The 14,569-nt window shown below is 41.3% G+C and overlaps 1 protein-coding gene across 2 annotated transcripts; it reads right to left on the bottom strand.

The window, feature by feature from the left end:
- Positions 1-3,899: 3,899 nt before the first annotated feature.
- On the bottom strand, positions 3,900-7,323 carry LOC124138252 (dynein light chain 2, cytoplasmic-like). 2 transcript variants are annotated; one of them, XM_046504809.2, is made up of 2 exons: positions 7,173-7,323; positions 3,900-5,243 (listed from the first exon to the last, which is right to left on the bottom strand). In XM_046504809.2, exon 2 carries the CDS (start codon positions 5,240-5,242, stop codon positions 4,973-4,975), a length of 270 nt encoding a protein of 89 aa, XP_046360765.1. In that variant the 5' UTR covers position 5,243; positions 7,173-7,323; the 3' UTR covers positions 3,900-4,972. The 2 variants fall into 2 exon arrangements, with proteins under 2 accessions (XP_046360765.1, XP_046360766.1); XM_046504810.2 differs by having other exon boundaries at positions 3,900-5,249; positions 7,173-7,277.
- Between the last annotated feature and the right edge of the window lie 7,246 nt (positions 7,324-14,569).

Genomic DNA, 14,569 nt, shown 5'->3' with positions numbered 1-14,569 from the left:
TTTATAAAGTGTGTTCTTGGGTTAAGTACCCGCGTTGGAAAGAGACTAAAATACGAGCGCTAAACTAATATCCCTAATATTCAACCGGTCGTTTTTTAATGCTGTATAGTGTGAAATACACATTAAATGCACAATGTCCTCGTATATACATATATATATGCCTTATGGGCCAAGTCACTGACGCATTACTCACAATGAGACAGAGCCCACTGCACGAGTTAAAAGACATAATAATTGCAACATAAAAGTATACCGGTAAAAAACATAATAGTTTCCTAATTATATTTTTGCCACGTGTTAACATGTATAAAACATACAGATGATGTATTTGTAGGTTCTAAGTTCTAACACATGAAACCTGTAGTCTGTCATACAGCTAGATCGACCCTGATACAAATATATCCAATACAGCTCATGCAAGTCTACAATGTTTGGCAAGTCTAGATTACTGCAGTATCTGAAAATGAAGAGAGTCTCTGCGTCCTTTGTGTTATATTTTCCTTTTTTTCTGTAAGATATGTTCATTTCAGAGACTAGATGTCAATCTACCTTAAGCCCCATGCACTGAGAGTTGAACACGGCTTTCTGAATTTGCTTTTACCACTTATAGGTATGACCAGAAATATGGTTCATTTTGACTAAACGGCTGGAACGTTGTTAAAACAAATTCACCAACAAAAACATTCAGTACAACATGTACAAAGGCGAAACGGATGCATGAGTGAGTATGGTTTTACGCCGCTTTTAGCATTATTCAAGCAACATCACGGCGAGGGACACCAGAAATGGGCTTCACACATTGTACCCATGAACGCATTAACCACTAGGCTACGCCACCACCCCGCATGCATGAGCATCGTGCTTGTCACTCTGGTATGGACCGGATGACAGACACACGGATGAGGAGGGGTACGGGTGGCCAAGTCGTCTAAGGCGCTCAGAGTTGCGTCCCTTGTGTACGCCAGAAACCCATGATTGCAAGCCCGTAGGGGTGTCAAATATTTGTACAAGTATCACTTGTCCCCAACTTGATTCAAATAAAACTGTTTTCTATAAAATATCCCCCCCCCCCCCCCCTGAGACCTGCATTACTTCGGGCTTTCCTCCCACATTAAGCTGACACACCGTGATATAACTGTAATATACTGTTAAAAGCGGCGTTAAACCCAACTCACTCACTCACACTCGGAGAATACGGACTAAGCTCCACTATATGCATGCACTTTGGTGTTTGTCTATAATTCGGCATTCCAAAACATCGGTTTGTATACAGGATTGTATATCATCCAGTCCGAGGCTTGCTAATCTGACCGGCACTGCGTCATAGAAGTCAGTTTGGATCACATTTGAATGTGTATACCTGTGTATATAGAATGTAAATATGAAGATGTAATAAAAAAAAATTAAGGTGAGTGAGTGTGGTTTTACGCCGCCTTTAGCAAGAGTCTAGCAACATCACGGCGGGGGACACCAGAAATGGGCTTCATATATTTTACCCATTTGTGGAATCGAACCCGGGTCTACGACGTGACGTCACTTTAACGATTGCGAATGTTGAGTGAACGATGAACTATAAAGTGACTCTTTTGGTCATCTGCCCGAAGCAGAGGTAAATGGAAACTAGGCTTTTACGGTCAGTTAACTCCCTTGCCTCGTGAATATGCAAGCTTCCCTAACGGGATATCGCTGTGAGGAGCTTGGGGAAGATGACTTTACTCTGATCTTGAGAATGTGTTCGTAGGTGTCACAAACGTATATCAGAAAGTGAAATAATGATAATTTCCATGGTCAAAGGGAAATAACTCTTTGGATGGGTCCGCTACCACCCAAAGGTGAACTGACGAATCAGAATTGCCCGTTTACTTTGGGCTGTATGCCGTTGGAAAATAAATGAATACCTGACATCTCTCTCTCTGTTTTCATTTTGCATATTGTTGCATTAAATACACAACCCGGAAGTGATGGGTTTTGATTAAGCCCAATGGCAGAGTGTAAAAGTGACTATTTGCATTAATTATTTCCATTATGAGATAATATGTATGAAGGCTGTTTATGCAAGTAGTATTCTAAATACTGTATTCCTGTTACAGGTGTGTATAGTGATTATTGTAGACATCTTGAATGTTGAGACTGATGTATCAGCAGTAGCCTTCATGCAGTATTGTGTTGTTGTTATACAGTTATATTGAAGTTCACAAATTGCTTTAAGTAAATATACCCGGTAGGTCATTATATTTCCAGGAAAAGTGTCACTAGGTAAATTATTTCTGATATTTATTCAGATGCATTCCGTTGCGCATTGTGATTGAGACTGTGGGCTGTGTGCCGTTGGAAAATAAATGAAGACCCGACATCTCCCTCCCTCTCTCTCTCTCTCTCTCTCTCTCTGTTTTAGGTTATATTGTTGTGTGGCTAACACATACATTGTAAATGGTGAATTATTGTTTGGTTTATTAAAGGGTACCTTGCTATTCCTTCACCTGCTTCATTAAAATTGTAGTTAAATCAGTACGAGCAGACTTGCATGTTACTAAAACTCTACATTTAGAAACTGTCTGAGACAGTGTCTCACTTTATTGAGAAAAGGTCAATATCGACACTTGTACTCCCGTGATTAAGACTATTGATTTAAAATAAATTCTGGAAGTTGCCGTTCCCAGTGAAATCTTGTTCTTTTCATACTGATTCCTTTAACAACAATCGCCAAGTGTTTGTTTGAGGCCGCACTCAGCAGTATTCCAGCTATATGACGGCGGTCTGTTAATAATCGAGTCTGGACCTGACAATCCAGTGATTGACATCATGAGCATCGATCCACGCATGCACTTGGGATTGACACGCACTTGACATGCATCAACCAAGTCATCGAGCCTACCCACGCGATCCCGTACAAATTATTTACAGATTTGTCTAGCGGTTGGCCAGTGGGCGCTTACAGTAGGTGAGGTGAGGTGAGGTGGGGTGAGGTGAGTTGAGGTTAAGCGTCGCGTTCAAGATTATTGCATTTATATAGCGACGTGTGTGTGTGTGTGTGTGTGTGTGTGTGTGTGTGTGTGTGTGTGTGTGTGTGTGTGTGTGTGTGTGTACTTGTACTGGTCCGGACTGACGCCGATTTTATAGTGCTGGCCCACTCAGATACCATGCCGCAGTTTAACATGAATACCCCATTCAGACACAGTATACTGACTACGAGCCGACCAGTCCTTGTTTCAGCCCCTTAATGCCGAGCGCCATACAGGGTAACAACAAATACCATCATTTAACGTCCTTTGATATGACGCGGCCGGGGATCGAACCGCCCGACCTTCTGCTCTCAGGGAGGACGCTCTACCACTATAGACCACTAGAACAAGGAGGCGGTCCAAATACAGAAGGCCATTTTGCGTGAACGTAGCTAGGTTTACATGGGAATGTCAGTAGGTATTGGTGAAACATCCGGGCATCGACCCAAGGGTGGGCGTTGTTTTTACGCGCAGTTCCCATGCATGGCGTAGACATGCGCAGAAAAGTGATAGATCTACTATACAACACTGGCCTGATTGATTCAATGCATACCCCGACATCGTTTAACGTGACTTCCCCTCGCTCTCTCTCTCTTTCTCTCACACACACACACAAACATAAAGTCAAGCCTCCCCCAACACACACACACACACACACACACACACACACACACACACACACACACACACACACACACACACACACACACACACACACACAAAGACACCCCCCCCCCCCTCCTCCTCCTCCTCCGACACACACACACGCACGCACGCACACACACAGACACACACACACAGAGACACACGCAAGCACGCACGCACGCACGGACGCACGCACACAAACACATGTGAAGACTGTTGTGCGCAGTGGAGGCTGAGTGAACAACACAGGTATCGTTTACAGGCATCAAGTGTTTAGTAGTTCATATAAAACATATACAAACACCCATTACATCAAACAAACATGGAATAAAACAATCATTAATCTGGAGAATGTAAAATGTAACACGATAGATCACTGTTCCTGTTATCATAGACACAGTTTTGATTGCATTGAATACAATACATAAATAATAATATACCGAATTCAAAGGGGAATTCAATTGTCAGGCTTCCATGTTCCATCGCACCGCCCAATTACAATAAATCATCCAAATATATTGAACTGGGGTTTTCCTATGGTTACATCACCTTAGAGGTGTCCTCCCTTGGCAGTCGTCTACAGTGCCGTAGCCATGGTAACAACTTCGACTACGTGCATTTTTAATCAAAACAGCTCAATTACTTGACATACTGTTTTTCATGATGTAAAAGCCAAGACTCTCATTAAATTCACATCAATTTAACACTGCCCATATTAGAGACATGCTCTTATTAGATGTTCTGTTTATTTTATAATACGTAATACTACTCGGATGTAATGGGGAGGAACAATTGGCAGTAGCTGACCCGGCCCTTAACCTCTCTCATTTCAAAACCTTACCCTGGTCCTTATGTTAATACTTTTGTTTGTTGTTTAATGCTGCACTCAACAATACTCCAGCTATAAGACGGCGATCTGTAAATAATCAATAGTGGACCAGACAATCCAGTGAATGATTTCATGAGCATCGACCTACCAAGTCAGTGAGCCTGATCACCCGACCCCGTTACTCGCCTCTTACGACAAGCATAGTCGACTTGTACGGCAAGCATTGGTTGCTGAAGACCTAGTCTACCCCGGAATTTCATGGGTCTTATGTTAATAATAGAGGACTGCTTCTAATAGAGGAAATACGTTTTTTTTGAAATTTTGCCCTATGGCTCGTGATGACAACAGCACCCAGTTCTTGTCAGATCGACAGCCTACACAGGCGATGAATGTTTCTGTGGACAACCAAGAGGACAGTTCAACTTGATTCCGAAACCGCCATTTGGGCACATGCATGTCTCCACTCACAACTATGTATGTTACTATGGGTTAGACGTTATCCAGACTTCCAGAGCAGAACAGCCACCTGGCCTAAGTAGAAGTAGATGAAGTGCTTGGTTTCGTGGGTGACGTAGCTGCCAAAGTTGCGGCCGACGACGCAGTGCCAGGTGGGGTTGTACTTCTTGTCGAACTCCTTCTTGATGAAGGCGGCGATGTCCTTCTCGATGTTGTACTTCTCCATGGCCATCGTGGCACAGTCCACGGCGTCCTGCTGTAGTTCCTCGCCCATGTCGGCGTTCTTGATCATTGCCTTTTGTTCACACATGCTGCAACGGCAATAACAAGGGAAAATAAGATTTGTTTGTTTGTTTGTTATTTAACGGCGCACATTAAACACTTCCTCCTTCTTAAAATACACGAACGCCGCACCCAGCAATATTCCAGCTATATGACGGCGGTCTGTAAATAATCGAGTCTGGACCAGACAATCCAGTGATTGACATCATGACCATCGATCCACGCAATTGGGATTCGATGACATGCATCAACCAAGTCAGCGAGCCTGACCACCAGATCCCGTTAGTCGCCTCTTACGACAAGCATTGTCGCCTTTTACGGCAAGCATGGGTTGCTGAAGACCTATTCTACCCTGGATCTTCACGGGTCGGAAAAATAAGAAGTGTTGCGATAACAGTAGCACTTAAACCTTGTCGACGGGAACTCCAATAACTTGATAAATCACGAAGACATGAAACCTTTCTGGATTACAACCTCTTTTTTGTGTGTGAGGAAGTTTCAGGGCATCTTCTCATGGAAGGGCAACAGGTCTGCCAGAGTTATAAATGATGTTAGCTTTTTTTTGTTTAAAAAAAAAAATTCATAATGAAATGTTTTCACATCAATGAAAATTGGACGTTGGTCATGTCAAACTATTGTTTGTCCAAATATGTGTCAAAAGACTGATGGTAGAGGTGTTTAGAAAGCATTTTAAAAACAAAACAAAAATTTTAACACAAGGAAGTTTTTTTTATGGATTTGGTTTTCTTGAAACTTGCAAGTGTCAAAAAGAAAAAAAATGGTATTTGTAGACCATTTGAACATGTCAATTCCGTAATGTCACAATTTGCCATGTGCAGTGAGCCCCACAAACTAATTAACATTTTGTTTATATAAATGATGTAAGTGGATGATTGAAAATGAAAATTAAGTTGATAAGGTAAATTGATAATGTAAGTTGATAATGTGAGCTGACAATGCAAATTGAAAATGTAAGTTTATAATAAAAACTAACAATAGTTAGTTGAAAATGTGAATTGATGATACAAGTTGATAATGTAAATTGATGATGTAAGTTGATAATGTAAATTGATGAGGTATGATGATAATGTGAGTGGATGATGTAATTTCTTTTGCTGTAGAATATGTTTAATCTTATTTCTTCTTAAATTTTCATTCTTTCGAAAAAATCACTTCTAACTAAGCCCTAAAACGAGGACACATCATGTGCACCCGTTCCATGTCTACTTGTGTGCACGTATACCGCATGTGTCGAACGTTAAGACGGTCACTCCCTCCCGGTAAAGAAACATGCATGTCACATCGTTACGTGGACGTTGTTCAAATTCATGCTCGCACCTGTAGTCAGGCGGCAACTATTCGTTGTGTCACGGCAACCGTGTTCGTTAGACCATGAGTTAAATGAATGTAAATGTTGTGTAATGTTCCAGACAATGACGCTCCTTTCATGCCCTTATTCACACGCTTCACTTAAAGGCAGGAACAGCGGATCTGAAAAGGCAGGTTTGAATGAAGACTCTCTCCTCCAACACAAAAAGCAGTCGTACGTCTTACGTGCGTGTTAAACTGGCGTAACCTAGAAATACTGAATTGGGGTTTCACAAAGCTAGTGTTATATGTTGAAACCCTTCGACGGCATCATCGAGAGGTACCGCCTTTTATGACACGTGGTATGTCCTTTTCTTGATAAAGAGAGTGACTTGAACAACAAACCCAGCGTCACCATGTCATACCACCTTACCTTAATGTTTAATTGTTCAAGATACTTCACCAAGGGTGGGGTTTAAGGTGAGATTGCCGACATCAACGATATCAGTAAATCCTCCGTCATGCCATGCAATGACAGGTTATTACAGTAATATGAAAGAATCGGATGTTTTAACGTCTTTTGAGTATACACCTTTATGTCTATATCGGGACAAAAATATGTAAATATTCACATTAATATATATACTTACATTGCAAATTCCAAACTATCCCTGATGACACCAAGATGATATTTAACCGATCTCAATCGATACTGAAAACATGTTACGCAGCTAACCCTTATCAACAAATGTGTTGTTGAGAGAAGCTGCACTCTGATTGGCTGATCCTGACAGTTACATTAGGCGATTTTAACATCCCGTCATGCTTTAGGCATAACCTGCAATATGCCTGCATGTTGTTGCAACATGTTGAAACACAACCATTCACATCACATGTAGGTCATGAGATGAAAACTGGGTAGAATGTTACAAGCGTACATTCTCACAAAGACAGTTTCTATTTTGTGTTTCTTAACTGAAGGCATTCAAAATACAAAAGGACTGGCGTTTTTTAATTCAACTGACGCTAACTAAAACCAACCGGCCGACCAAGAGGATAAAAGCAGAAGAATAAAGAGTTACTTAAGCGCTGTAGCGTAACTATGCGACATTGTTAGTATATGGCAGGGCGATATGTTCCAACCGTTAAAAGGGGTTAGAAGAAGAAAATCAACCAACTTCTCCCTTACATTCTTACTATATCAATTAAAGATGATACTTTTAATGAAATAAAAATTCAAACTGACAAACAAAGAAAGTAATTTATCAGCGGTAAGTGTATTCAGCGTCACGACAGTCATCACTTGTTTGTAAACAAAACGGTCAGTCGGTTGCGAGTTCAACTCCAAGCATGGTTGTGGCCACCTATCACAGTGGGGAGTTTTGACTGGTGGCAGCGATAGTATAGAGAGCTCCGCGAACGGACTAGCACTGTGATGAGCTTCACGGCGCTTTCGTATTAGGGGTGGGTATTGGAGGTTTAAAGTGTTTCACACTATATTGCAACGCACAAGGACCTATTGCTATGCGTATCACGATATACACGTGTATTGCATAATTCTGATTTTTTAATTCGGAAGCAATCTGATACATTAAGGTATAAACTGAAGTTCAAAAATGGCCAAGATGCTGGCACAACATAATGTTTTACTCATTCAAAAAATACACAGCCATCTTGGGGCCCAGGATGCTCGCTCCTGGGAAGCGAAGGCATTTGGCAAGTACAAATATAACATTAACAAACGATAAAAATCCCAATTTGAAATCACCCGATATATCGATCTTGAAAAAATGATATCGTGATACGTATCGTGGAAAGAACAAACCTCAATTTACCGATATACCGGTAATACCTCACACCCTCCCACCATTCAAAACCGATCGTGTCATTCCGATGCCTTTTTCGGAGTTACTGAAACACGCGAGAGGCGAGATAATAACATCTACTTTAGTAACCACATCGCATGTAAATAAAAGTGCTATCATTCTTGCTGTATTCATTGTATAGGAAGGCTCAGACATCGTCCCAAATATTCAATACACTGAGTGGATAAATGAGTTGTGTGTTTGACTTCACTTTAAAACAAATATTAGGGGACTATTGCGGATATTTGTACAGCTGTACAGTATTGTACAGTATTACAATAGTTCAAAACACTATCGCGATACCGTTACGGTTTTGAGACACTTTAAATAGAAATAACCACACAAATTACAAACAAAAACGCAATCCCCATAAAGTTTGTATCGTTATGATAAGAGTGAGTGAGTTGGGTTTAACACCGCTTTTAACAGTATTCCAGTTATATCGCGGCGTGTCAACTTAATGTGGGAGGAAAGCCCGAAGTGATGCAGGTCTCAGACGTCACGAGCACGGGTATGGTGCTGACAAACCTAGAAACATAATCGGGGCGAACCGGGATTCGAACCCACAATCATAGGTTTCTGGCGTGTCCACGGGACGCAACTCTGCACAGCGAATCTCAGCGCCTCAGACGACTGGGACTCCGGTGCCCCCCGTAATGATAAGAACCCGGCACATTTCGATGACACCTGACACAATAAATCAGCAGTCCTCAACAAATGGTCACACGCTGCGTGATTTACTGTGTTTGGTTCGACTGCAAATGTAATTACGATCCAAACTTTATGGGGATGGTGTTCATATCAATACGTTATAAACCTCTGATGACGTCACACAACAGTAACAGATGGTTCTTCAACATTTTGGCAAACTTCCAAGGCAGGAAATATCACAATCTCATTAAAATCAGATCTAAGTTCTCGCTGCCCCTAAACAAAGATCTGAGGACATCCCATTACGGATCGTGTCACAACGACCTTTCCCGAACTTTCCCAATCACTGAAATGACTAACACGAAGTCGACACCAGTCCTTTAGAAAGCAGCTTTCACGAGCTTTACAGTACTCGTTCCATCCTTGCGACTTCCATTTCAGACAACGCTTGAAAAATATGTTGACACAGTTCTCGATTAAAATTTTGAAAACTGAACAAACGAACATGTCTTATATATGGTTTGTATGGCAGTGCTTCCCACGTACCGTGCAACATCTCTTCCGTTCAAATGTTTATCCCACGGAAGCCAGAGATAGACGATGATTTTGACGGAATCAGTCGTACGGGCCGCAACTGTCGTTCGGAATACCCCGTGTTAACGTTTTCGAGGTTACATGATTAGAAAACACATTCCGACTGTCACTTTCATGATCTGGTAAGCGACGCTTTAATTGGTCGGATGAAAGGTCGTTCTGACGTGACCCGTAATGGAATGTCCTCAGATCTTGTTTAGCGATAGCGAGACCTAAGATCTGATTTTAATGAGATTGGGAAATATCAACAACGCCCGGGGCCTGATGAATACATTTCAATTGTTACATCTAGGTTTTTATAATTAACATTTCATAAACTTGATGTGAACGCAATTGTGTTTGATGATTGGTTAAATGTCACAATTTTTCTTAACATGAAAATTCCATGACGTGAACCGAACCTGCATGCTACCTCACATATCTTCTTAAGTTTTGTAACCAACTGTTTACCGGGGCAGATGATAAGAGGTTGTTCACTCTATCATGTCAGGACTCCAGTTAGTCCATGCTGCACATGTTTTTTGTGTTGCACGCTTTGAGCGAATTTCTTTTATACCGCGATAAACTATATTGTTTCACTATGAGGTATGTCGATGTTTTCTTATTTTTTTCTGGTATATCTTGTATTTAGACGGTTCATAAGTTTGATGAAGCACGCCTTCGGGATTTTCCCTCTCTCCCGTTTTTTTTCCAACCAAAACCTCGTAGGTGTGTTTTATCCTTGACATGCAAACTTTACGCCTATTTAAAGTGTGTACATATTCCATAGTTTGGTAGCTCGCAGCTGGTTTTCTTTGGTGGTCCACAACTTTGCAGGGCGGTAACGGTACTTAAAACCGTTACAGTATCGCGACAGTGTTTTGAACCATTGCAATACTGTACTGTACTGCTGGTTTTCGTTGGTGGGCCTGATGTTGATTTCTCGATGTTATACCATAGATGATAAAGAATAACAAGCCACAAATTCAGCAGCTGGTTTGGAAAGTTGTTAGTGAGTTATACAGATCATGACAATGTTGTTTTTTGAATTTATGTTACGTCTGTCTTTTCTGGCGACAGAGTAGCCCTGCATCAAATTAAATGATTGTTATTTGCAATCGAACTTGTTTTCGATGCAATGGTATTGGGCAGTTGCGATCATGATGCACTGATAATTGGAGAAATCGTTTACCCCTAATTTCACGACAGGGCGTCTCAGCTTAAATCGTCGTTACTGGCAAATGAACCAGGCTGTATTGGTTTACGTCTTGTGTGATGTCCACAGCATGGGCATACAGCTGATAAAACTAGGATCAACATCAGGGCGAGTCTGGGATTCGAACCCACAGTCAGCGCATCACGACAGTCAAGGGACGCAACTCTACACAGAAAATTGCGACAGACTGGTTTCCTAGGTATGTTGCGCTGGCGCTCAGTGTAGAGACCGAGACCATTGTGCCACCTAAAACCGAAATAGCAACATCAACGCTCGACGTTGTCGGCTGCTTTTATTTTGTTGTTGAGATTATAGTGTCTGATTAGATTAGAAACAGCTGGGTTCTCGTTTTCTGCTATACATTTGCTTCACATTCACCGGTATCATTTGTTAAAGTAGGACGAGACATGCCATTCTCTCGTCAGAGTATGTCAAGCTCTCGTAAAATCACGAATTTGTAAAACCTGTTGTTAGGCATTTGGGTTATTCTCAGAAAATGTCTGCCACCAGCGGGGATTAAATAATTTTATTTTAAAAAAAAGGTTTAGGTAAATATCAAACTTTTGTTTTCAACTTTGCAACAACAAAACATGCATTTGATTATTTATAACACAATATATTAAATAATGATAAAAAAACCACGTTCCTCCCAATTTTAAGCAGAAACAATTGTTATGTATTATGTTGTAAATCCTTACACATTATATATAAGACAAGCATTTACTATTGCAATGCAAAAATTATATTTTGAAATATGTAAGACTTTTCATTGTGAGGGGGAAATTGTCCCTCCTAAGATCAAAATTAAGGCAATGACACTCCAAGTGCATCCCACAACTTCATCTTTGGACTGAAATCCACTTTCTACTTCCTGTCCTACCATTGGTGATCTGAAGTGGGGAACTCATTTCAAGTTCAAGAAAACAAGCCTTGAAGGTGAGTCACATATCACACGTTCCCTTGATGTTCGTCCCTCCTGACACCATCCATCTTCCCGAGGCAAGAGAGTTAACTGACTATAAAAGTCCAGTTTCCACCCTTGCCGAACAAGGCTGGTATTATGGAGTTACATCTTGGCTGGACTAACGAGTCTATGCATAGTCCAATCAAAATCGCGCACCGAAATCGAAATCCGGTTCGTAAACTGACATGCAGATTTCGGTCGATTGCAAGATTTGCAAAGCATGTGCACCGCCAACTCGTTGTCAGCAGATATTTTCTAAATCTTTTCATGTTTTTAATCAAGGTGCTCACGTGAATTGATGCATTTCGCGACGTAAGACTCGTTTTATCAAAATCTAGATCTTGTTTATCGATCAGATCGTCCTGACCGGGCGCCACCATTTTGTGAAGCAAACGCAAGTGATACGAGAGTTGGAACCCCATTGGTCCATAGGAGAGGCTTAGAGGGGACATAACTGGTAATAGCCACTGGTGGCGCTACGATCGAGCCCAGTAATTCCAGCCTAGTTCGGCAAGGGTGGAAACTGGACTTTTAAAGTCAGTTAACTCTCTTGCCTCGGGAAGATGGACACCATCCATTTTGACATTTTTATCTAATTGTTGGCATGTTTGGTTACTTGTATAGTGATAGTGAGAAGTGATAGTTTCACAGTGAATATGTCACGCCCACCCATTCCACAGGGAGTGGTACTTGGTTTAAGATGTAAAATGACTTCCCTACCCGTGAAGATCCGGGGTCGATTAGGTCTTCAGCAACCCATGCTTGCCGTAAAAGGTGACTGTGCTTGTCGTAAGAGGCGACTAACGGGATCGGGCTCGCTGACTTGGTTGATGCATGTTATCGTATCCCAATTGCGTGGATCGATGCTCATGATGTCAATCACTGGATGGTCTGGACCAGACTCGATAATTTATACAGACCGCCGTCATATAGCTGGAATATTGCTGAGTGTGGCGTTAACCAACAAACAAACGAATAAACCAAGACGTCCATTTTGAACTTAACTGTCGGGTAAAAGAAAGTGTACACACCTGTTTGATGGTGGCGAAACACGAAACAAACAAGAAATGGTTATTTTCAACACAAACAAGTTTTGTCATTTTGCCATGTAGAAAATGTTACACTTTCTGAGAACGACCCAGCTAGATTTCCACAGTGAAGTTCTCTTTGTAACATAATATGTCATTAAGGTGATGATAATACCATTGATGATTTTTATTTGTGTCAGATTTCATTACGCATGATGCATGATGCACGATGCATGATACATGTAGGTATTTTTCAATTAATACTTAACTCTTCATAAAGATTACCAGTTACGTTCAAGAACATTTTCCAAATTCCTGCTATATGCCACAGGGTGCTATGCCCATAGTTGATAGGCTCAAACCTTATGCATGCCACGTATTGCACGAAAGGGAATACTTTGTACAGCTGACACGGAAATTCACCTACAACGGACACAGGCAGCGATCGGGAATACTAAAACAAGATTGAATCACTCCAACTTTTATTTCATTAATTGGTTTTGAAGTATGTAAAGATGGTATGTATTAAATAAAGGTTATTGCCTCACCTATTGTTTGGTTAACGTGAATTAATAGTTATACGTGGCTTTGACCAGTATTTCAGTTAGGGCGTGTCAGGTAGACGTGGGAGGGAGGCGACTCGGGCTGTTGGTGTTTACTACTTTAGTGCTGACAAACCAAGGATCGTCACCGGGGCGGATTTCGGATTCGAATCAGGTTGAGAATATACCCCCCTCCTGTTACGGGATAATAGACCCACCCTGTGGCTTCGCAAACCATCACTGTTACGAGACAATATACAATCCCTGCACGGAACAATAGACTCTCCCTGTTACGAGACAATATACCATCCCTGCACGGAACAATAGACTCTCCCTGTTACGGAACAATAGAAACTCCCTGTTACGGAACAATAGACTCTCCCTGTTACGGAACAATAGACTCTCTGTTACGGAACAATAGACTCTCTCTGTTACGGAACAATAGACTCTCCCTGTTACGGAACAATAGACTCTCTGTTACGGAACAATAGACTCTCCCTGTTACGGAACAATAGACTCTCCCTGTTACGGAACAATAGACTCTGTTGCGGAACAATAGACTCTCTCTGTTACGGAACAATAGACTCTCTGTTACGGGTCTTAAAAGCTGCGTTCCGTAGTGCAGATTTTCTGCAACTTAAAATCACGTACCTGAGTATTTACTCAGATGTCAGCATGGAAATCTGAGATGTGTGTGACTGTAAATAGTTTGTTTTATGAAACATAACCATAGTTTATACCCACGATCACAGCAGTGAAACATTGTTAAGTCGAACTTGTAACACTCGATATATCGGTAAAGACGTGACGCTATCATCCATATAACACTATGGTCTTTCCTCGGCATTCAGTTCATTTCGAACTATGGATAACTCGATGATCACGAGGACGTTTTAACAATATTTCAAGTACCTTGATTATTATTACTTTTAAATGTAAACTGCAGGGTAAAAGAATGCATACACTTGAAAATTGGTTCGACAAATTATTTTCTTATAAACGTTTGTTTCATGTTTAGCCACAATCAAACAGGTGTGTACACTTTCTTTTACCCGACAGTTTAGTTCAAAATGGACGTCTTGGTTTATTCGTTTGTTTGTTGTTCAACGCCACACTCAGCAATATTCCAGCTTTATGACGGCGGCCTGTAAATAATCAAGTCTGGACCAGACAATCCAGTGATTGACATCATGAGCATCGATCCACGC

The sequence above is a fragment of the Haliotis rufescens genome, unplaced genomic scaffold, assembly GCF_023055435.1.
Source record: "Haliotis rufescens isolate VD_foot unplaced genomic scaffold, xgHalRufe1.0.p SCAF_5, whole genome shotgun sequence".
Classification (NCBI taxonomy): Eukaryota; Metazoa; Mollusca; class Gastropoda; order Lepetellida; family Haliotidae; genus Haliotis; species Haliotis rufescens.
This window is presented reverse-complemented; position numbering and strand designations above follow the sequence as displayed.

Excerpts from the sequence above, each read along its gene's own strand:
- LOC124138252 (XM_046504809.2), bottom strand. The coding sequence starts at position 5,242 with ATGTGTGAACAAAAGGCAATGATCAAGAACGCCGACATGGGCGAGGAA.